Consider the following 24,559-nt stretch of genomic DNA (forward strand, 5'->3'; position numbering starts at 1 on the left):
ATTACACCATATTTTCTTATTTTTCAAAAATATGAGTCTATTGTTGATTTATGAATGCCTTTTCAATGGAAAGTCATAGTTTAACAATGAGATATATAAAAGAAATTGTTTTTTTTTATTATAAGAAGACTACCTTATCATTTATACCGTAATATTGTTAATGTAATTCATTGTACATATTTAATAGAATGGAACTGGACATATATCATTTAATATTCCTAAGAAATTTTGACCTCTTTATAATAGAAAAACAATATTAGTTACATACATGCATTGAAGACATTTATAGAATTAAATTATGCTTGCAAATCAAGTAGATATGGGTTGATTTATATTCCTTAGACTTTTAGCCTCCTTTTATTAATAGAATAATTTATATTTTTATAAAATAAAATAAAACTTTTGTTGATTAAATGGGTGTTTCTTTGAATTGTAAGTATGCTCGATAAATTAATAAATTATCAACTTATTGATTAACTAATACCTCTTTAAATTAATAAAATTTGTATGGTTCCAAGGTTTTTAATTTATAGAGGTTTTACTTTACCATTAGTTCCAGCAAGGTTAACAGCTTCTCTAGATTAGCAGCATAAGCTTCAGCCAGTTCCACACTTCCTGAACTTGAAACTTAGTCACGAATGATTACCCCAATTCCTATGCATTTATTATGCGTAGCGACAGAGGAGTCAAAATTCACTTTATAATGAAGGGATTTTGTTTTTGTGTGTGGTTGGGGGGGGGGGATGGGACTAACGTAATGGATGACCCTGAGATGTAATACAAGCAGGTTGTAAATTAGTGGGAAAAGCTTTATGGTTGTGAGTTGCAAAACTGACAATTGATAAAGGATCTTGGAGTTTTCCAGCAGAGAGAGCTGCTGGACTATTACGCCAATAAAATATCATTCATCCAAAAATTCCACCAAATACATCAACAAATTCTATCAGCCAACAGAATGGTCTCTGATGAACAAGATGATGATGATAATAATAATGTCCTTATGAGTACGATCGAAGACAAAAACAAGTGAAAAGTAATGGCCCTAGATGATAACAAGAAACTGCATATAAATTTATGAAACAAGCATCCAGAATTGCTTCTTGCTTCGTGAATTCACCACAGATTCGGCATAAACAACCCCCTGTAGCAATCAAAATCAGTCATATTGAGACATTAGTCCCAGAATTGAATGAAACACTTTAGCTTACAATCATAATCTAGAAAATAAAATTAGAAAGTTCCAACTGAGCTTTTCATGTTATAGATCTCAACCTCGTTTCTGTGAGCACCAATTGTCTGGGATATCTAAATCAGGGCTTTTCATCAATTGAACCTGTCAAAAGACAAAGAAGAATGCTCTCAGAGAACAATAATCAAACATGGTTTGCTAAACTAAAATATAAGAAATTACAAGTGGTCAATTATGAAAACTTCCAGAGGTAACAGAATAACATGTACCTAGTTTCAAGACTATCAAAAAGGAAAAGTAATAAAAAAAAGTGAATTCCTATTAAGATTTAAAAAATATTTCCAATCCAGCAGTTTAAAGTTCTTAGAATTTTTCAGCTAGTTGCGTGTCTTCAAGTAGATGGAAATGGAGAAATTGTTAAGAATCCATTAAATAGACTAACAAGTTAGTGAAGAATAAAGTAACCTGATGATTTTGAATATGAACTCCTGATAACAACTTTGATCTGCGGAGTTACTTCCTTGATCTTGTTTGCGGACTTTTCTGCGGACTGCTCACACCAGTGAACTTCAATTGTTTTCAGCGTGGTTATGTACGCAAAGTCATCAGGAATTTCCACAAGTTCTTTGCAATTTTGCAAGACAAGTGTTTGAAGTTTGGGAAGTTGTTCGTAAGAGGCAGTCCATTCCACAAGGTTCAGTGTCTCTAAGCTCAAGAATTTGAGTTTCTGGAACTCTTCGTCCTCCATTTCCCATGTTGGCCCATCAAAGGCACCGGAAAGTAACTTCAGAACTTCTAGGTTTTCTAGTTTTCCAATTGCAGAGATATGACTCCATGGTAGGTGAAAGTTTGATAGAGTCAATTCCTTTAGATTCTCCGGGAGATTGAACTTGCCATTATTAAGAGGGCTCCCGTAGTAAAATATCTTGAGTGACTCCAAATGAATTAGATGGTCCAATCTGGGAAACTGATTGCCATTCGTGGATGAATCTTGTGATTCAAAAAATATGCAGCTCAGTTTGCGAACATTCAGAAACCTCTTTATCATCCTGTCTGCATCCTCACCACAAGAAAGAGATGGTCGAGATAAGGTGACCAAGTTTTCTAATTCGGAGCGGCCATCAAGCTGTTCTTCATCATCCCAGTTGAAAGCAATGTGAGGAGTAACATAAAGATGCCTTAAACTTGTCATGCGCCAAATAGTACTAGGTAAGATGATCTTACCACGCAAACCTTTCACGATAAGAGTTTCCAATCTCCTGAGACTGGCTATCGATGGTGGAATAGATCGCAAATAACCCCCAATTGCTAAATATCTTAGATGAACCAACTGTTCTATTTCTGCAGGAAAAGAAACACCAACATTGATGCATTCAAAATCCAACACCCTGAGTAATTTGAAGTTCTGGCGAATGAACGAGATGTCATAAGGGCATCTGGGTTCTGAATCTGTGGAGGCGAAGAACAACAAAGAACGTGTGCCCGGGCCAAAAGGTCTTGATTCAACAAAATGGCTGCGCTTCAATGACATCGCCAACCGATAGGATGAAAATGAGACAGGACGTGAATTATGGTGAAAATCAAATTCAAAACCATAATCTGAACTAGGAAACGATGCATATGGTTCACTAGACCTGGTTACTGACTGAAAGAACCTCACATCTTTGAGTTTTGACTTGCAGAAATCAAGTATGAGATCATGAAGGCGACATGATTTAGCCTTCCCGTTGGACCTTCGTTTGGAGATTATTACCAAGCTTCTGTCAATCAAATCCATCAAGAAAGCCTCCGCGACTTCTTCAAAACTCTTCTGCTCAGGTCTTGGTATGAACCCTTCTGCAAGCCAAAACCGTATTAACTTGCGGACAAGTATATCTCTTTCTTCACTGAGAACCACCAAATAGCATAAACATGATTTTAGATGTTCCGGCAAGTGGTTGTAGCTCACTTCCAAGACTTCCTTACATCGAGCTTCCCGAGCTTCTGGATTATCAATTACTTCTGAGCTTAAGGTGTCTGCTATTTTTTCCGAAGAACTTGGATTCTTTACTGGGGCTTTCAGTATACCAGCTACAGCAACAAGTGCCAGAGGCAGTCCTTGACAGCGGTGGGCAATTTTTTTTCCGACTTCCAACAACTCCTTGGGGCAACTTTCTCCTTTGAACACCTTCTTTTCCAACAACTTCCAACTTTCCTCCTCAGAAAATGGGCGAAGTGAATGAGGTTCACTATCAGGTTTGAGTTCCAAGGCCACTCCACGGTGGCGACTCGTCAAGAGAATTCTGCTTCCCTTGCCATCGTTCGGGAAGGCATCTTTCAAGTCATTCCAAGCTCGAGCATCCCAAACGTCATCCATAACTATGAGATACTTGTTTCTGAGCAAGGCCTGTTTCAATTTCTCTTCAAGAGTATCATCCGTCATTCGGTGTATCTCATCTGTAAGCCCATGAACGCCGTTTAAGATCTCAATCAACAGTCGCCTTTTCTCGTATGCTTGGGAAACGGTGCACCATGCACGCTGATGGAAGTGATCCATGACGCTTTTACTGTTGTATACTTTTATTGCCAATGTTGTCTTGCCTAAACCAGGCATTCCAACAATAGAAACAATATCTAGTGCCTTTGAGGTTCCTTTAGTAAGTTTGTTAATTGTAAACTGTTCTTCATCTTCGAGATCCACCACAAATTCATCAGTTGTTGGCGTGCTATCCCCTGACAACTTGTCAATTGGAACTTGGTTGACAATTTTGGAATCTTGGACTTCTGCATCGGGGGTTGGCAAATGAATTCCACAGGCCTTCTCATTGGCAAGTCTTATGTCCTCCAGTACATCAATTAACCAGAAGAAATTTTGCGGTTGAGCATCCACCTCAATTGAGTCAACAATACACTCCACTTGATATGCCACATCATTCACACAGTCACCAAGATCTTTCAGCTTTGGATGCTTTTCAATGTCCAATTTCGAAACATTCAACAGAAAAGTATTCAGTGACTTGAGATGTAGTTGAATCTCTTCAAAGTGTTGCTTCACCGATGCAATTGACGTAGGACGACACGTCAGCAGCTCCTCAAGGTTTGTCAACAGAAAATCAAGGAACCTCAGTTTGCAAGTCTTAGGGAAATCAAACATTGGAAATTCAGGAATAATCTCTTTGAGCTCTGCCTTCATCAGATGCTTCACCTTATATAACAGGGCAGAGAATGAAAGGATCATTTTATCTTGTGTGATAAAAAAAGAGTAAGAGAAACTTGTCAGCTTCCTAAAGTACAAGCAGGGTCTGAACACGCTCTCTCTGTCCTTCCTCCGCTCATCCAACAGGATCTGTGAAATATACTTGAGCTTTTGAAGATGGAGGGCAATCTGTTCTTTCCCACAAGCCATGAAAGTTGAATCACCACCGTTCTTCAACTGTAGCAATTCCATGAGAAATGTCTCTTCTTTGAAAATCACAAGCTTAGAAACAAGTGGGAGAAGTGAGTTCTTCACTGCAGATTTTGTGATTTCCTGGTGCCTAAATGACTGATAAAGAAACTCTACCTCCTGGAATATTGACTCAATAAACGCCGACATCTTTTTCCCATCTTCTATCTGGTCATGGTGTAGCTTTTGGAAATATCTGCTCAAATTTCTAGGGAGCTCCCTGCACTCATATATAATATCTTCCCAATCTGAAAGCATAGTGGAGGAGGAAGAAAAGGAGGAACTGCTGCTGTTGATGTTATGGATCTGTACCACGAGTAAAAGCTCTGCCTTGAGGAGACAAATTTTTGTGAGTAACTCAGAACACTGAGGAGAGTTGTCCAGTTTATCCCCCTCCCTGCTGTTCGCCTCAAAGAGAGACACCATCTCTGTGAGCACTGCATTAAGTTCTGGAAAGAAACTTTGTACAAAATCCCTATCATCCAGTTTAGCATTAGTTTTGACAAAAAGGGTTACCAGGGAAGATACCTCATCTCGGAAATCTCCACCTTCGAAGTTGAACAGATAATAGCAGAATTGCATCACGAAATCCACGTCCTCGTCCTTCCTGTGGCTGCTACGGTAGATAGCCATAAGGAAGTTGAGATGGAACTCCATGAAGTAGGGATTCCTAGGATGAATCTCGTGATGCAAATCCTCCACGAACTTAGTCAACTCACCTTTTTCCACTTGGATTTGGCCTGTTTTGCAATCCAGCCAGTGATCACAACACCGATTTGCAATTCGTAGGACCACAGATACCACATGGCCAAGGCAAGCATCAACACTAGGCAATGCATCATCTGGTGTTGCTCCTGCTTCCGCTCCTGCTCCCCCAGGGGATGAGAAATTGCGGTGACTAAATAATGGCGCAACGTAATGCTCGAGTGATTTGAGGCTGTCGTACAAGGAATAGACTTGGTTCCTTACGGTAACATGTTCACTGCCCAAATATTCAGCCGCAATCCGTGAGATCCGGAGCACGTTTGATTGCAAATGCTTGACAAAACTTGGCCAAAAGGAAACATCAAGAGGTGCAGGCGACAGCAGATGGATCTGGAATGAGCTGTTGATGCTGCTGTCTCGGCCACTTGAAGACCAGGACAGGTACAAACGGTCAAGAGCTTCTCCAATTTCAGCCATCAAAAGCTTGGTTTTTGTGCTGCAATCACGGGCTAATTCCAGGAGGGATTCTGATTCAGGGGACTTCTTGTCTCCCAGTTTCTCTCCATTACAAAAACGAACAAGGTTCTGGGCAATCTCCTCAGCAGTAGCTTCAATCTTCAGGCCGGCTGCAGCACCGCTCCTCTTGTGATAGGATTGCCAGAGAATCCTCAGATACCTCCAATCATTGTAAACTTTTTCTACTGCAAATGATCGAGACCGTAATCCTTCCAACGCAGAATCAAGGCGATCCAAACTGGAACCAGCAGCAGCAGCAAAAGCAGAAACAGAAGCCATCATCGCCAGGCTTTGCAAAGAATCTCTCTCAATCAGTTTATGACTTTTTCTGTAAATGGTTGCAAATTTTCTGTATTGAGCCCAGAGCAAAGAAAATTATTGAGGGACTAATGATTCAGACAAATTTTTATGTGTATTTCACTGTCAGCCATGTGAACAGATGTTTACATCTCACCGACTGCGATTTTATATTTTGGATAGCACGACTTTCGCTGTTTCACGGTCTTGGTAGGCACAAAGCATTGATTGATCTAGTAGAGTATTTTAATGCTAATGAGTCCCAGCCCTGTTGGATTTCACCATTACAAATGAAAATAAGGACTTTTGGACAGAAATTTATTGGGTTAAAGTTAGTCACACCTTGCCACCCATGAGCTTTCGAATAATCACATTCTGTCTCCCACTCTCCCCCCGCCCCTCCCCCCCAAACAAAACTTCATATCAGACGTTTGGTGGTTCCTGTTCATTGCTTTTTCATCTGCTCTCCCCGGGGTATGTTGGTCCTTAAAGCCTTTTGGTTGTTCTTTTTCTTGGAGCTAAGACGTTTGGTGGATTAGAGTGTTCGTTACAATTCGTTTGCTCTCTTCAGAGCCATTTTTGTCCTCCAAGCCTTTTCGTTGTTCTTTCTCTTGGAGCTATTACAACTCCTTGTTGCTTATTGCAAGGCTTAGCCGAATGTTAGTGGAACATTGGCTGTTTTGCAGCATTTACAAGAAGCATTAATGAGGTGTGATGTTCATTTTTATCGGCCAGCTCACTTTCTCTTGTTTAATTACATTTGCATCCCTCAAAATACTCATTGAATGGACTATATGTTTTCAACTCATATCTAACAGTGTCATTTTACAATAACTTTTTACTTTTGGTGTGGGAAATTGGAAAATTGTCTTGGAGACCGTTTTTCTGAATTCTGTCGGCCATTACTAATTCAAGCCAATTTACTACTCACAAGTACAAAATTCAACTGGTGGCCTTATCAGACGATATACCGCGCCTTATCAAGCCATTGCCTCATGTGCTTCCGTTTCCCTTTTGTTGGGTTCTCATGGGGTTGCGAGAACAAAATTTACAAAAACTCAACTGTCTGCTCTTTCTCTACTTTTTTTTTTTTCTTTTTTCCACAAACATTAGATGTCATTTTATAGATTAACTTGATCCTACAAGGGCTTAATTACAAAAGGTGACCTCAGCCCTCCAATCTTTGTTGGCTGCTTCTATTAGCCAAGTTGGGAAGTTGTTTCCCAGTCAATGTCATTAACTGCTTCTATTGCCTGCTCTTTCTCTACTAGGTTATTGATTTTGCTTCTGTTTTTTTTTTTTGGAAAGAACTACTGATTTTCTTAATGGGTTTTTGTGCTTAGGAAAAAAAAGGTTTGATTCTTTTGCTGAAATTTGTTTTTGCAAAACGGATATCTTAGTGTGATTGAATTCTTGATGTTTGCTAAAGTATTGTGGATTTTGAAAATAAGTTCCGAATTTTATTTATGTTTGGATGTGCAAGGAGCAAGGACCAAAGCAAAGAAAAAGGAAAAATGAATAAACATATTGTATGAGAGATTGGGAGGACAAAAAATTGTAAGCTTTAGGCTTCTTCATCTGCTTCAAAGAAGGTACTGTTTGCAACTACATTGATGCCTATGTGTCCGTCTAAAACTATTAATTTTTACCATGTTTCTTGAGTTGATGTACTTGTATGTTCTCTTTTTATTTTAACGATTTTCGATTTCTTATTGAGAAAACATGAGACCGTGGCGGAGCTATTGCATCATAATATGAAGGAATTTACAGATTTTCTGACATTTTAGGATTACAATCTGGTATAAAATAATTTTCCCAAAGATTATATAAAATCCATATAATGCTGAAATTTACTCCTTGGATTTGCTAATCCAACAGCATGGAATTATCCTCAAGCAATATGAAATATATTTGCATGCTGAAAGGCGAATTGCAAATGATCCTCAATCTTAGGTACATTTATCCTTAATTGCATTAATATACCCTTCTTATTGCGTAGTCATAAAGATATTAACATCCCTCAAATCATTTGGAATGAGAATGTTCAAAAACCCAATTATTATTTGACTTGCATGCTTGTATGATCAAATATTATATGACTTTTATGTTTGAATTGTGCAGGGAGATTGGACCCCGAATAAACAAGCCTGTAGCTTTACTGCTCTCAATGTACTGTCTTCAAGCTTGTAGCTTTACTCTTTATCTTTGGATTTCATTTTTACTAGTTACTATTATGGAAATTGATTTCACATAACAATGTGACAGTGATCTAAGGGGAAATCGTCTTTCTGGACAAATCCCAGACGAGATTGGTGATTGTTCTGCTTTGACAAGCTTGTAAGCTCCTGATTAGACTTAACATTTATTTAATGTAGCTACATTAGTACATTTGCTAGGGCATGTAGAACCTATGCAGCCATTTCTACTTGATTAAGTCTTTTTAGATGTCCTTCAAATTGTGCTCAGTTTTTTTTTTTTTTTTGGGTTAAACCTTTACTGGATACGTGTGACCAGGGATTTTTCCTTCAACGAGCTGTATGGGGATATTCCCTTTTCAATCTCCAAGCTGAAACAACTAGAATTCTTGTAAGTTTGTTTGGCAGTTGTAGACTATTTACGAAAATTGTGTCAACATACTTTCTTGCGCAACTTTTCTTTGCTATAATCTGGCTTGGTGTCTGAAACCAGTTATTATTTGTGTGGGTGCCAGGATCTTGAAAAATAATCAGTTGATTGGTCCAATTCCTTCTACACTATCTCAGATTCCTAACTTGAAAGTTCTTTTTTTTTTTTTGACGAAACGATAAGATTTTCCATTGACTAAAAGGAGTAAACAGGTGCGAGCAAAGGCTCGAGAAACTTTACAATTAGTGCTCAAAAGCACTGAGGAAAGAAACGTTCCTCATCCAACATAATGCCTAAGGCATATGAACTTAACCTTTTACATCTTAATAAACTTCCTTCACTAGCCAGCTCAAAAGAGCACATGCGAAACATATTCTGTAAAGCGCTAATGTCATCAACCAGAGTTGTTAAGCAGCTGTCAGGTGAGCTCGGATTCTTAAGTTGTCTCAGTAACGCTTTGTTGTGGGACAAAATTTTGATTTTGTCCCAACGTTGATCCAAAGCTTTACACAAGACCAGTTTAATTGCTACTGCAGCGTCCAGGAGCTTAGTTCCAAGTGTTCTCTCCTTCAAAGCCCATTCTGCAATCCTTGTTTGCGAAAATGTCTTTGCTATGACTCCAATTCCCACTGACATTTGCCTTTGCTGACTTGTCGGGAACACCTCAAGGACTATGGACTCCTCATCCGTCTCCTGATGCTGCTCTGTCTGGTTAGAAGCTGTTTCTTTTGTGCTCCTTCTATCCTTGGTTTGCCTTAGCTCCTCTTGTTCCAACCATTCCTGCTGAGCCTTGTTCATTACTCTCACTGGTGGCCTTCTGATTGTACCTTCGAAAGCTTGTTTGTTTCTTTCTTTCCATACTTGCCATAAAATGTTAGCAGTTAGGCCAATATGTTGAGCTCCCTCTGGTCTTGATTTCGCCTCTGATATCTTGCACCACCATCTCTTGAAATCTCCTTTTTGATCACTAACTCCATCCCATTGAACTGGGGCCACCTTCCATATATCCAAAGTACTTGGACAGCTCAATAGGAGGTGTTCCACTGTCTCCTGACTCTCCCCACAGGCTCTGCAAACTGGATCCCCCATTCCTGTTCTTCTAAAGATGGCTTCTTTCACTGGCAATGCTCCTGTAATGCATTTCCAGATAAATAGCTTAATCTTATGTTTTATGTTTAACTTCCAAAGGGTGTCCCACATCTGCTTCAGTTGTTGACTTCCTTCCCTTATGCTTGGCCCAGCTGTTTCTGTATTTACCTTCACAGCACTGTCCCTCTCCTTCATGAGATAGTTGTATCCTGACTTGACCGAATAACAACCTCCCCCATTATGTTGCCAGAAGTAGCTATCCTCCCTGCCTACTAGGCTTATCGGAATACTCAAGATCCTCTCTGCATCAAATTGGTTAAACATACTAAAAATGGTGTTTCTATTCCAGCACTTAAGGCTAATAAGCTCCTGCACCTTCCTCAGAGAATTGTTACCCTGTCGTGGGGTAGTAGGCTTGCCAGTAGGTGTTCCTGGGATCCATTTATGTTCCCAGATGTTTGTGCTCCTTCCGTTCCCAATCCTCCTGATGACACCTTTTTCTATAAAGTTTCTGGCTCCTAGAAGCCCCTGCCAAAACCAAGAAGCATTTTTCTGAGCTTTGCATATGAAAATGGACTCTTTGGGGAAATACTTTGCTCTGAGAACTTTGCTAAGTAGGAGGTTAGGTTTGGTTAAAATCCTCCAAATCTGTTTCCCCAACAAAGCTTTGTTAAAAGCCTCTATATCCTTGAAACCCAAACCCCCCTCAGTTTTATCCAAAGCCAATTTTTTCCAAGATAGCCAGTGTAACTTGCTTTTTCCATTCGTTTCCCCCCACCAGTAGTTGGCCATTGATGCGGTGATGTCTTTGCAAAGCTTCCTTGGCAGTTTAAAACAAGACATGACATATGTCGGCATTGCCATAGAGACAGCCTTCAACATGACCTCCCTGCCCGCACTACTTAGCAGTTTGTTCTTCCAACACTGGAGCTTCTTTCGAATGTTTTCTCTGATGAAGCCAAAAACTTGATTTTTTGTCCTTGTTATCACCATTGGAAGACCAAGATACTTCCCTTGTGCCATTTCCCCCATTCCACCCAGAGCACAGCATACTTCCCTCCTTTGCTCCTGCGGGATGTTCTTGCTGAAGAAAACAGCAGACTTATCAAGATTAATCAGCTGACCTGAAGCCTCTTCATATGTCTTGAGAATTTTCATAATCTCCGTGGCCTGTTGGGTGCTGGCCTTACAAAATATGAGTGAGTCATCCGCAAAAAAGAGATGCGTAATAATAGGCCCTTGCCTGCTGATTTTCAACCCTGTTAGCTCATTTCTTCGTTCTGCTCTTCTGAGCAGGCTTGAAAAACCTTCAGAACAGATTAGGAAGAGGTAGGGAGATAAGGGATCTCCCTGCCTCAATCCTCTCCCTGGTGAGACGTACCCTTTGGTTTCCCCATTGCAGTTGAAAGAGTAAGTAACAGAATGCATGCACGCCGTAATCCAGTTGATCCATTGAAAGCAGAATCCCATCTTCTGCATGACTGCCTGCAAAAAATGCCACTCTACCCTGTCGTAGGCTTTAGCCATGTCCAACTTGATAGCCATGTATCCATCCAACCCTTGCCTTTTATTTTTAAGATAGTGCATATACTCATGAGCTATAATCACATTGTCCAGAATCTGCCTATCTGGAATGAAAGCTGATTGTGTGTTACTAATGCAGATATCTAGGACAGATTTTAGCCTGTTAGCCAGAATTTTAGAGATTATCTTATAGATCACACTGCACAGGCTAATAGGCCTAAAGTCTTTCAAGCAAGTAGGATGCAACCTTTTAGGGATAAGGGAGATGACAGTATGGTTAATCGATTTAAGCATATGACCAGTAAGGAAAAAAGAACTAGTGAAAAACAGAACTAATGGAAGCCACTCCCCCCACACCTAAGACCTACATTGTCCTCAATGTAGAAGAGACAAAATAAAGTAATAGGAGGAAAGAAGAGAAACTTTCCTGGCTCCGGGGGGGGGAAAATGAGATACTAAGGCGGAGGGGGGTGAGGCGGCTGTGTGCACAAGGTGGTGTGGTGGCGGCGGACGCAACACCAACAGGAAGGAGAAGACTGAAGTTTCTTTTTCGAAAGGGTTGGAAGGCGTGGGCACGCCTTAGAAGTTATAGTCGTCTGACCGTCAATTCCAAAACTCCATTCCTTAGGTGTGATGACCTAGCATGGGCATGTCTAGCTGCCAACTCCTGTCACAAAATAACAACCCACTAAATGACACTAACACTTAACAAAAACTTCAAAAATATAAGAAAATTAAAACAAAAGAAGCCTTGGGTTGCCTCCCAAGTAGCGCCTTTCTTTAATGTCTTTGGCTAGACACAACACCACTCTTTAGTCTGGATGTAATTGAATTTTCCTTGTAATTGGTGGCCCTCCTCCAGGATCCACATGGCCATTGAGTGCAACTTTTTTCCTAAATTTTCTCTCCATTTTCACCTCATGAATTGCTTTCATCCTATAGGACTTGTTCGCAGCAACCTTGGATTTACCCCTATAAGCAAACTTAGAAAATTCTTGCACAGAGGGATTAGTGGTATACATAGCAAACACAGAATGAGAGTTAACAGGATGTTTCATTGTATCAAAAATATTAAAGTGGACTATTTCTCCATCAAATTCCATCGTGAGAGTACCCTTACTAACGTCAATTTTAGTCTGGGCAGTACTCAAAAATGGTCTTCCTAATATAATGGGTGATGGATTTGGGGCACTTCTATCATCCATGTAAAGCACATAAAAATCAGCAGAAAAAATTAATCCATCTACTTGCACTAAAACATCCTCAACTATCCCATCCGGATAAGCACATGTACGATCAGCCAATTGAATTATTATCCCCGTTTCTTTTAAAGGTCCTAAATTTAGGGAATCATAGATTGATTTAGGCATCACATTAATAGAAGCTCCTAAATCTATCATGGCATTTTTGATACTAGAATGACCAATCTTACAGGGGATAGCAAACATACCTGGATCTCCGCATTTGGGTGGGAGTTTCCTTTGAAGTACAGCTGATACATTCTCTCCTACCATCACTCTTTCATCACCCCTTAACTTTCTTTTGTTAACGCACAAGTCTTTCAAGAACTTTGCGTACTTGGGTACCTGCTTGATCGCGTCCAATAGGGGGATGTTTACTTGAACTTTGCGGAACACATCCAGGATTTCTTTCTCCTTCTCTGCCTTCTTCGTCTTTGCCAACCTGCAAGGAAAAGGGGGTAAATTAGCTTTAACGGGTATTGATGGTGTGAGAATTACCTCAGGACCTCCACGAATGTGTCCTTCTTCCTCTATCTCCTGCTCGATCTCGTCTTCACTTTTACTCTTTGAGTTCGTGACCTTCGGCCCCTCCACTTCCTTGCCACTCCTTAATGTCATGGCACTTACATTTCTGGGGTTTATCTCAGGTTGCGATGGCAATTTTCCATAGACGTGGGACTCCAGACGATTAATGGCAGTTTCCATTTGACTCATGCGAGTCTCCATGTCCTTCATGCCTGCTTTGGTGTCATGTTGGAACTGAGTAGTACTTGCAACTAAGGACCTAGTCTCCTGCTGGAGCTGAGTGGTGGTCGTGACGAGGTGAGTGGTAGTCGTGGCCAAACTCTTGACAATTTTTTCCAAAGAACTCCCTGAGCTTGAGGACGAGGGTTGAGACTTATGTTGCCAAGGTTGCTGAAAACCTGGTGGACGATTGGGGAATGCATTTTGTGGCCTATTACCATAGCTGAAATTGGAGTGATCTCTCTAACCAGGGTTATACGTGTTGGAGTATGGGTCGTACGGTTTTTGAGGCGCGGGCACGCCTCCAGCCATGTTCACTTGTTCAGCCCCATTCTCTTGCAACATAGGGCATGAGTCAGTGGGGTGGCCCACATTTGTGCAGATTCCACAGGCCTTTGCTTGATGCATGTTTCCCACGGCTAATTGTCGTACAAAAGATGTCAGTTCCGATATCTGCTGTTGAATGGACGACGTCTCTACCTCGTTGACCCTACGGGTAGGGTTACTCTCACGGAAGCCAAACTGTTGAGAATTTTCTGCCATCGACTCAATGAGTAGCCATGCTTCCCTTGGTGTTTTGTTCGCTAATGCTCCCCCACTTGCTGCATCAATGATACTCCTATCAGTTGATTGGAGTCCTTCATAGAAGTATTGGATTAACAGTTGTTCACTAATTTGATGCTGCGGGCATCTAGTGCACAACTTGTTAAATCTTTCCCAATATTCATACAAGGACTCCCCGAGATACTGTTTAATGTTGCAGATTTCCTTACTCAAACTCGCAGCCCTGGATGCAGGGAAAAATTTTTCCAAAAACTTCTTCTTCAACTGTGCCCATATGGTAATGCTACCTGCTGGTAGGTAGTACAACCAATCTTTAGCTGCATCTTTGAGAGAGAACGGAAAGGCTCTCAGTCTAATTTGCTCTTCAGTGACCCCAGGAGGTTTCATACTAGAGCAAACCACCTCGAACTCCTTGACGTGCTTGTGGGGTTCTTCACCAGAGAGACCATGGAAAGAAGGTAAGAGGTGAATCAGCCCCGACTTCAGTTCGAAAGCAGTATTCTCAGCCAGAGTGGGGAATGTGATGCATAAGGGCTGGTGAGTCAGCTCCGGGGCAGCTAGCTCCCTCAATGTTTGGGTGTTGGCCATGCTTACTTCGTCTTCCGTTGACTCGTTTGCAGCAAATAAGTGCCCTTCTTTTTGCCTCTTGGTCTCTTGCCTCCGCCTACGCGCTGCCTTCTCAACCTCAGGGTCGTATACTAATTCACCTGTGCGAGAAGAACGGGGCATAAACTAGCAAAAATACCAAGAAGAATAGAATAAAATAAAAATAAGACAAAAACTGAATTTGAAAAGAAACAAATAATCCAAACACCAGCTCCCCGGCAACGGCGCCAAAAATTGACAGGTGCCGACCCTGTGCAATAATAATTACTAAAAAGTCCTAATTACCACCTCAATTAAATAATTATAGAACAAATCCAAGTACTGGAGCAGGGACCCTAGGTGTGCAATGGGTTACTTGATTCACCCTGTTCCCGAAGAGTTTGCTTGATCCGATATACCGGATTTGTCTATAAAAATACTAATTTTGCGTACAATGGCAAGTAGGGTCGATTCCACAGGGAGCAGGTAGGAAATTATTTCTTTCCAAATTAGTAGAACGAAATTGGGGGATTTTCAATGGGAGGCAAATAAAAATAAAATAAAATAAAACAAACAAAATTCAAAACTAACTCACAAAGCACAATTCACTGAAAATAGCAATTAACAAAAGTTCTACCCAAAGGATCAACTGCTCAGGTACGGTCCAATTAAATGATCATCGATGCAAAGATATTTCATCCATTTATCACTAGGTTGGTTATAGTTATCAATAAGCTCTGACAACCAGTTCTTCCTTACCTTTTCGACAGTCAAGGTATGACCATTGACTGCTTCCCTAACCAGATAACAACCCTAGGTACGACCAAAGGAATTTAATTACCCAATTGCATTAAAGCTAGAAGAACCCAACCCTAACCAATAAACGCGCTAAGAGGGTTTATTTAAATTAGATCTTGCGTTTCCCTAACATAAAACCAATTATGGTGGTTGCCACGAGGTGCTAACTAAATGAACAATTACGGATTCTATTTAATTAACATGGCAATAGGCTATTAAATTAAATCAAATACCCGGCCGTTGATATTCAATTAATAAAATACCCATGAACAATTAATTCAGAAAACGCACGAATAGCAATAACTTGGAAGGAATAATGAAGATTTGATTAGATCTCACAGATATTATGGACTGCGCCATCGCGTCGACCTTTGGGCAGAGAAGAGAATTAGCCGCTCCTCATCGTGTCAATCCCGCGTGATTTAATTGAACTCATTCAATTATTTGACGAAGAATTGGGGAAAGGAATTAATTGCAATAACAACAGAGAAGGCCCTGCCTTCGTCTTTGCTTCAGAATCGCAATTACAAAGCAAAAAGCTACGAAGGAACTGTCCAGCGGAAAAGTTGAAAGTCAAAAGAGAAAGGGACGTCTAGCGCCTGGGGAAAAAAAAAAACTAAAGCTACCGTTTTGATTCGATGTAAATCTCCCTATCTAATTTGCTGCCCAAGAAGAAAACAAAAGCGAAGGGAGCCGTCTGACAAAAAGTAGCCAAAAGAAAACTAAAGCTAGGGTCTTCCTCCCCTGATTCTGAATCTCCTTTTCCTTTTATATGTAGCGCCGCCCAAGAGAAGTCAAGAAGAAAACAAATGTCTGGCCCAATTGATTGCAACAAAAGCTAGCTTTTGGAGTTTTAATCCCATGCTCCTCGCGGTTCACGTGGACCAGGGTCCGGCTTTCGGTTTCGTCCACCTTCTAAGGCGTGGCCACACCTTGGAACGGTAAGTCTTCTGGAAATTCACCCCGCGAGATCATTTTCCATGCTTACCACCTACAATTCACACAAATATCGAATATGAGTGAAATTCCAATTCTTAGTACCGTGAATAGCCAAAATTAGGACAAGATAGTAGTGCAAAATACGCCAAATAACCGTTCTATCAACCAGTATTAAAGAAAAAAAGAATTGCAGGAATGATGTCTCCTTTAAGGATATTCCAGAATCTTTGGAAGAACAGGGGTGGCATACCATCCTGTCCAGGAGCTTTCTCAGGCTGCATGGAAGAAAGTGCATTTTTTATCTCTTTCTCTTCTACTGGTTTAGTTAGCTTTGCATTCATCTCATGAGTTATGGAACAGGGAATACCCTCTATAACCTCTGATATATCCCTTTTATCTCCACCAGTGAAAAGCTCTCGAAAATAATCAGAGATCTCAGAAACAACTTCCTCCTCATTCTCAGTCCACGAGCCATCCTCCCTCTGCAATTTTCTGATTCTATTGTAAGATCTCCTCCCCTTAACGTGAGCATGGAAATACTTGGTGTTTTTGTCACCTTCTCTTAGCCAATTAATTCTGGCTTTCTGGCTCCAGAAATTTTCTTCTTCAAAGTAGGCTACTTTGAGTTGATGCTTAAGCTCTGCAATCTTTTTTTTCCTGTTCTCGCAATCTGAGTTTTTCACTCTATCCAGCTCCTTCTTAATCTCCTGAATCCTATTTTTGGAATTGGCATTAAAAGTATTTCTCCATTTCAGAAGTTCAATCCTGCAGTTCCTAATCTTTCTAGTAACCTTAAACATACGGGATCCAACTTCCTCTTTTTGCCAAGCTCTTTCCACTACCTGGTACACCTCTTCCCTTTGAAGCCACCTTTTATCAAAAAAGAACCTCTTCTTCTTTCCCCCCCCATACAAGTGTTTAAACACAAGATACTATGGTCAGAGGCGTAAGTGTCAATATGCTGACAACTAGCCTTATCAAAAATCTGGTACCACTCAATACTTCCTAAACATCTGTCCAGTCTTTGCCTAACCTCACCATCATTATCCCAGTGATTACTCCAGGTCCAAGGATGACCCTCGAACCCAATGTCAATCAGATGGTTATGAGCCAGAAAATCCTTAAAGTCTCTAAAACTCCTCTCCTCCCTAGCCACACCACCCCACTTCTCATCATTAGACAGAATGTCATTGAAATCCCCTGCTATCATAAATCTACTTCCCCATAATCTGCTTCTCTCTTTGAGAACCTGCCATTGATTCTTCCTGATTTGAGCATCACAGCTCGCATACACACCTATAAACCACCAATTACAATTGAGGTCCATATCCTCAATCCTGGCTTCAATGGTAAAAGCAGTTTGGTACACCTCAACCACTTGAGTATCTTCCTTCCACAGCAAAGCCATCCCACCTGCCTTATGCATGGCTTCTACCACTGCACTATTATCAAACCTCAGACCCCTAGCTATCCTATCTACTACAGGTTTCCTATTTTTGGTTTCACTTAAGAAGATCAAGTTTGGAGAGAGGAGGTTATTCACCTCCCTCAGATGGGAAACTGTCAAGGGGCTCCCCACTCCTTGACAGTTCCACACCAAGGCTCTCATAGTTGCATGGGGGCCCCATTCAGGATGAGCCCCTCCTCCTCTCCCTCCCTCACAGACTGGGTAACCTCCAACACGGATTTGGTCTTTTTACAACCTACTTGTTGGTGTTGTAAGTCCTCCATCTCTTCATCACAAAGCAGCAACTTCCTTTTACCATTCCCTATGAGGTTAATATCCTGATCAGACAACTCCTTCAAGGGCCTTCTAATGACACCTGGAGGCTTCAGTTTCCTGAAGGACCTCTTAATCTGTTTCTTAGCTGCCTCCTGGATCTTACTAATAGTAAGAAGATCTTCCTGGCTGTCTGTCTCCCCAACACCATGATCCTGGATCCTGACAGCTTGATCTATCCCTGGTGGTAACATGTCAATGTCCTCCTCCCTCACTTCCACACTTGCTAGCTCCTGTCTCTCACCCATATTGACATGATCATTCAAGCAAGTTCCCTGGTTCCCCAGGACCCTTTGCTGATAACCATCGTCAGAGTATCTTTCTTTAGTACTAGCATCAACATTCCTAGGTGTGCTACTATTCGGAATCCCCAATCTCTTCACCTCCCCTTCCTTATCCAGGGGTTGTTTAGCTCTATTTTCCTTCTCTGCATTCTCCAGGAACTCCAAAATCCTAACTCCTGTTTGCGACCTGCTCCTCTCTCTCTCCACCAGCTCTCCATCCTGAAATTTCCAATATCTTCTGTCCTTGTTCAGCTCTGCTTTCAAAGGTTTATCCTTACTGGGGCTTCTGATACTACCTGCTCTCATCCATGGGCCATATTGGTTCTCAGAGAGCCTAGCCTCCGTAATTCTCTGCTCTTTACAAGATCTTTCACTATGGCCTACCACTCCACAATTATAACAGAAGTCTGGACACCTCTCATACTTAAACACTACCCACTTAAAAATTCCTGCTGTTTGAACTACTGTACCTCTAAGGAGAGGTCCTGATAGGTCTACGAGGGCCAGGATTTTGAGGTGTCTACCCTCTTTTCCCCCAGTCTGAGGTATAATAACCTCTCTCACTCCTTTAAAAACAGCACCAATCTTCCTTCCCACCTCTTTAGTTAGCCAATGTACAGGCAAGTTCCATAGTTGCACCCACAGGGGAGCTATAGCAAAAGCTCCATAATTTTCTTCAATCCCTTCTGACCACCTCCTAAGAACCATCACTTGGTTATCTATCACCCACGGACCCCCTTCCACAATCCTATCTCTCTCCAAATTAGGAATGTTAAACTGGTATAAGTTGGGCCCTAGTTCTATAACAATCAAGTTTTTGGGGTAGCTCCAAGCAGCAGCAGCAAAGTTCTTTACCCCTGTAAAGTTGGCTACTTTTTCCCCCATAATTCTACCTATCAAGCTTCCTTCACATTCTCTAACTCCACTGTTAAGATCCTCCGAATTCAACATAGCTCCAGCGAGCTCATTTCCAGCTAGGGAAAATTTCTGTAACAGCTCAGTCAACTCACCCTCCATGGATACAGACAGAGGTTCAATAGAGTATTACCCTTCCACCTGATAGGGTGTTAATTGTTGGTTATTTTATTATTAATCTCCCTTTTTATCCTTGCCAAATATTGCTTAATTGTTAATATTTACTCATATTTGGTATCTGTACTTAATTTCAGGAATGAAGCAGAAAACTACCAAAAAGGAGGGACTTTATGGAAAATATGGAGACTTCTAAGGGCTTCAATTCTTGGGCTCTTCAATTGGTGGGGACCAGAAGCTAGTGAAAGGCATTTAGCCATTTGGGCTCTTCAAAAGAAGCTACGTAGAGAGACTTGGAGAAACAAGTACTTTGGAGGTTTTGTCCACATGTGCGGGGACCACGGATAAGAAGCATAAGTCATTTGGACTCTAGGAAAAGAAAGGTACAGGACTTTGAATTTGGTGTGGGGACCACTAGAGATAGCATTAGACTTCCTTTTGGCTTTTAAAAAGGGAGAAACGTACGAGAGGTTAGGAATCAATAGTTTTAGCTTAGTTTTTAGCATAGTTTTAGATTTCTTTTCTTAGCTCTTTCGCATGGTTGTTCTCCATTAATGGAGGACTAATCTCTTAATTCTAGTCAAGGGGACAACTGAAGACTTGGTTCAACCATAACTGTGAGATCTAAATTATTTTAATTGTTTCCTTCATTTATTGGTATTTATATGTTTTCTGCTTTAAATTGTTGTTATAGCTATCGTGTATGATTGAATAGATGCGCAATATTTAATTATTCACGTAGGCTATTTGCTAGTTAGGGGTAATTGAATCCGTAATTGTTCGTTATCTCTACCTCAGTAGCAACTGGCGTAATTGGGTTTATGTCAGGGGAGCATATGATCTAGTTTAGACAAACCCTCGTAGCGTGTTTGTTGGTTAGGATTGGGCATTTCTAATTATTAATGCAAACCAGAAATTAAATCCTACGGTCATACCTGGGGTTGTTTTTGGGTTAGGGAAATAGCTAACGGTCGTACCTTAGCTATCGATAAATTAAGGAAGGGTTGGTTGTTTATCGCGTGCATGACAACTATAACTAATCTATTAATAAATGTTGGAATTATTTCTGCATCAATGATCAGTGCATGAACCATTTCTGAAGTATACCCTTGGCTAGAGTTTCTCTAATTATTTCTTTAAATTAATTATTTTCTGCAGTTAATTTATTTAGTTAATATTTGATCCAAAAACCCCCCATACTTTGGACTCTAGAAGAAACAAATTATCCCCAGTCCCTGTGGATTCGACCATACTCACCGCTATATACAAAATCTGTATTTTTCTCGAGTAGGTATTTATTATTGTACAGGTTCGGCACCTGTCACCACCCCACAAAGAACCAGAGTATAACGTCCACCAGAAGGGAGAAAGACTTGCACAAACACCAACAGAAGAAAAAGAAAAACAAAGAACCAGAAAAAAGCTACCAGAACAACACTACCTCAGAGGACAAAAGCAAGAAAAAGATGATACCAGGGCCATCAAGAGGACAAGTTTTAGCGTACCACAGGGCCATGGCATTTAAGATGCGTACTGTTCCCTTTGGTCGGACATCCCTTGTGAACTTGGGCCACCACTTGTTGATGCTTAGTGTTTCCTTAAGTCGGACATTCTCCACGAACTTTCAATAATAAAAGTGCTATATTAACTCTGTGTTGGATTCAGACCTTTGTGATCTGTAGTTGGATTGTTCTCCATGAATGATGAGTTGCGGGGATTGTGTTTTTTGAAGAAGTTTGAAAAAGCTGAAGTTCCCACCACTGGGGGAAGGGAGGCTCAAAACCCAAGAGAGAGAGTTTCCTCTACACTGAGAGGAGTCTAACTTGAAAGTTCTGTAAGTTCAAGATATTACTGGTCTTAGAGTAATTTAATCTCTAGAGGAAATGAGAGTTTTTTTTTCTTCTACTTAAGCTTTTGGTACTTAACGTCAGAAACTGTACCATTCCAGTGACTTGGCACAAAATAGTTTGAGCGGAGAAATACCAAGACTCATATATTGGAATGAAGTACTGCAATATTTGTGAGTACAGTAATTTGGATTTTAAGTGTATTCAAGTACTACTATGTTTTAATGAACTATTTTTTTAAGTTCTGGATCCAAGTTTAGTTTAAAAACGTGTGCGGCTATGTGCTCTTACAGGGGTTTGCGTGGGAACAAGTTGGTTGGAACTCTCTCACCAAATATGTGTCAGCTCACGGGCCTGTGGTACTTGTAAGTCACCTGTGCTTTACTTCAAACTTGATATATCACCAGCCTGCTACATCAGATCAGGTTCATTGCTCATGTGTTTCAGTTGTCTGTTCAGTGATGTCCGAAACAACAGCTTGACTGGTTCTATTCCAGAGAATATTGGAAATTGTACAGCCTTCCAGGTTTTGTATGTACCTCGACAAAAATGCTTGAACCAAATTTTGAATTGGTTTTAGTGTTTTGAAATTTGAACTGGCTTTTGCATCATTCCTAGGGATTTGTCGTATAATCAGTTGACTGGTGAGATTCCCTTCAATATCGGTTTCTTGCAAGTGGATACCTTGTAAGTGCTTGCATATTCCTGCTTTATCCTGGTGGCTTTGTTATTCCTTTCCAAAAATCCTTTTGTTTTTTGGCCTTATTTATGCTATCACCTTTAAACTAGATTTTGCATTTTGCTGCCTTTTCGAATTTAATCGGCCTGCTATTGTCATGCATAGTGTTAACTTTGGATATTTAGTGTACAATGTCTACAAGTGATGCGTTTGCAAATTTGACGAATAAGAAGATTCTTCGCAATTGAAAATTAAAAGAAAGATATGCTTCCTTATCAGTGGAACAAAAAGAAGCTCGTCGAGTCACACAGAGGGAAGCTTATCAAAAGAGAAAGCAAGAAAAGCAGCTACATCAAGGTCTTCTATAAACCAACAAGAAAGTAAAAGCTGTTGTATATATGTTTCATGTTCTGCCTTTATATTAATCTATTCAGTCTCCTGCTTGACTAGCTTAAATAGATGATTAAAAATCTTTGTGTAAATTCAGACCAAATTCTGTAAGAAACAAATGTGAATGAAGAAATCATTCCAGTGTAATTTTCAGATCACACCAGTATTTTACTCAAAACTGTAATTTTCATTATGATGAACACAGTGTAAATTATCGAAAGCTTTTAACTCATATCCAGACTTTACTTGAACGTGGTCTTTGTCTGACGTTGCACTGCTATACTGAACGTTACACTGTTATAGGTGTAGAAGAAGTTCCAGTTTCATGTGAGCTGCTGCAAAACAGTGACTACAATAACCAGCAGCCTATTGTTATTGAGCCACTTCTACAACAGAATGGAAAAAAAGGGCTGATAGGCAACAATGTATTGCTATCGAACCAGTTGTACAACAAAATTCCAATGATAACTTTTTGTTTAAAGTCATTACTCAGTCAGAAGGCAAGCTAAAGAAACATGTTTCTGTATTGTCAACATTTGAAGAAGGTATATCTATAATAATACCTCGGTATACAATGAAAGCCAGTGTTTCACATGATGTGAAAAATCCTCCTAGAGGTATACATATGTAAAAATCCTCAAACTGAAGGCAAATTTTGTCTACCCCTCTAATTGCAATGTGTAATTTTTGTTCCTCATTTCTTTGTGAATTCTGAAACCTAATGTATTGGGTCTCCGTTTTTTAAAAAATTTTGATTTTGTTATTCGTTTCTTTTTTGGACGAAAATGCTCCATTTTTTCAATGGGTTCTTCTCTTGCAGAAAAAGGAATTTAAATTTTTTTATTTTTCTTTCTTGCAAAAAAGGCTTGATTTTTTGATTATGTTCTTGATTTTCGAAAAAAAAGATTTAAATTTTTCCTTATTGGTATGTTGGATCTGCAGGAAGCAGAGAAATAGGATATGGAAAAGTAGATAAACAAGTGAGCTTCCAATCTGCAGCGAGTGTTATAAGTATCTTTATGAATCTTCACAGCATGTATCACGTAATTTTGTACTTCAAAGAGATTTGAACTTCGGACATTTAATCAATTTATAGGGCCACAATCTTAATAGCAAATCATCTTCTTTAAAGTTCTTTAAAAGTTTGCAGTATCACCAAACACATTCAATAGAACAATGATACATGAAATGAATATAACGTCTGATTATCTTCTCTTCATTGTTCATTTGTATAAAGGTATTAGCGTTATAATAATCCAACTTTATATTCATTTGAAAGAAAAATAAATCTTATATACACTAACAATGTATACACTATCATGGTTGGATGCACGACACATGTACAAAATTTGGGTATCAAATTCAAATTTGGATTCTGTGTCATGCATCCAATGATAAAAGTGTATACACTGTCAGTGTATAGAATATTAATTTTTAAAAGAATACGTTCTAAAAGTAGTGAAAAACGTGAAATCGTCTAATTCGCTTAATTTTGTAGCACTAGTATTCATAGGCATTATTCCTCAGCTGCTTCTTAATCACTACTTTTAATAAAGAAAAAAATACACCAGTATATTGCAAGGACAAATAGCAAGCCAAAATATTCATAACAGTTGAATGAAGTCCTGTCCTCTTCTTCATATAGCGGACTACATGCACCCGGATGCCGCAAACGGCCAAATTTATAACAAAATTGCTGCCCACATCTGCAGCCAAAAGTTTCAGTTCATTAGTATGTAGATGGAACACTCTTATGAAAAAATTGAAACTTGAAGATGTGACTATTAGGAAAGGAAGTAATTTGTAATGTTGAGCAATAGATAAGAGAAGTTAATTAGCTCGTTCTCTGATGTGTAAAAATTGATGCACTTAAGATCTGTCTCGAAAAAGCAATCTATGCACATGTACAAAATTGCTGCCCACATCTGCACATCATTAGTGAACTGTGTGAAGAATAAAGATACATAAGTGTGTGCATATATATGCGTGTGTGTATATATATGTGTGTGTCTGTGATGTATGTATCTAGTCTGCATGTTTGTATAGTTATTTTTTAGGAAACTGTATATTTGGGGGTTCAAATTTGCTTTGTACAATTTACAGGTGCTTCATGATGAGAGTCTTTACCAACTAGCAATTGGTAAAGGGGTACCATACAATATTTTCATAATTATCTAATTATACTAATTCCAGAAAATAGTTGCAAAATTAAATTCGTTTTCAATATCTACAATGTAACAGACATACTTGTTTAATTTTATCTACCAAGGTATGTCCTCCCTATTCAATTAGATTTTTAACTACTTT

At 39.8% G+C, this 24,559-nt stretch overlaps 1 protein-coding gene and 1 long non-coding RNA gene across 10 annotated transcripts; one reads left to right on the forward strand and one right to left on the reverse strand.

Moving 5' to 3' along the window:
• Positions 1-951: 951 nt before the first annotated feature.
• On the reverse strand, positions 952-2,166 carry LOC113764473. The gene is made up of 3 exons (XR_003467624.1): positions 1,655-2,166; positions 1,273-1,333; positions 952-1,141 (listed from the first exon to the last, which is right to left on the reverse strand). It is a non-coding gene; the product is annotated as an uncharacterized LOC113764473 (long non-coding RNA).
• A 5,826-nt stretch (positions 2,167-7,992) lies between these two features.
• LOC113765711 (LRR receptor-like serine/threonine-protein kinase ERECTA) lies at positions 7,993-23,288 on the forward strand. Of its 9 annotated transcripts, none has more exons than XR_003467764.1 (12): positions 7,993-8,084; positions 8,253-8,300; positions 8,397-8,468; positions 8,646-8,717; positions 8,842-8,908; positions 21,268-21,356; positions 21,477-21,548; positions 21,631-21,714; positions 21,802-21,870; positions 22,142-22,242; positions 22,556-22,869; positions 23,195-23,217. XR_003467764.1 is itself a non-coding variant. In XM_027309957.1 (12 exons), exons 1-11 carry the CDS (start codon positions 8,011-8,013, stop codon positions 22,759-22,761), a joined length of 942 nt encoding a protein of 313 aa, XP_027165758.1. In that variant the 5' UTR covers positions 7,993-8,010; the 3' UTR covers positions 22,762-22,797; positions 23,195-23,252. The 9 variants fall into 9 exon arrangements, 7 of the variants coding, with proteins under 7 accessions (XP_027165758.1, XP_027165756.1, XP_027165757.1 ...); XM_027309957.1 differs by having other exon boundaries at positions 8,842-8,913; positions 21,285-21,356; positions 22,556-22,797; positions 23,195-23,252; XM_027309955.1 differs by having other exon boundaries at positions 22,556-22,797; positions 23,195-23,252.
• The last annotated feature ends 1,271 nt before the right edge of the window (positions 23,289-24,559 follow it).

Source organism: Coffea eugenioides, chromosome 3 (assembly GCF_003713205.1).
Source record: "Coffea eugenioides isolate CCC68of chromosome 3, Ceug_1.0, whole genome shotgun sequence".
Classification (NCBI taxonomy): Eukaryota; Viridiplantae; Streptophyta; class Magnoliopsida; order Gentianales; family Rubiaceae; genus Coffea; species Coffea eugenioides.

Bases quoted from the DNA above. Each gene is read 5' to 3' on its own strand.
- LOC113765711 (XM_027309955.1), top strand. From the start codon at position 8,011: ATGGAATTATCCTCAAGCAATATGAAATATATTTGCATGCTGAAAGGC. The intron at 8,301-8,396 runs GTACTGTCTTCA...ACAATGTGACAG, and splicing joins GTAGCTTTACTGCTCTCAAT to TGATCTAAGGGGAAATCGTC. The intron at 8,909-21,267 runs GTTCTTTTTTTT...ACTTAACGTCAG, and splicing joins CTCAGATTCCTAACTTGAAA to AAACTGTACCATTCCAGTGA.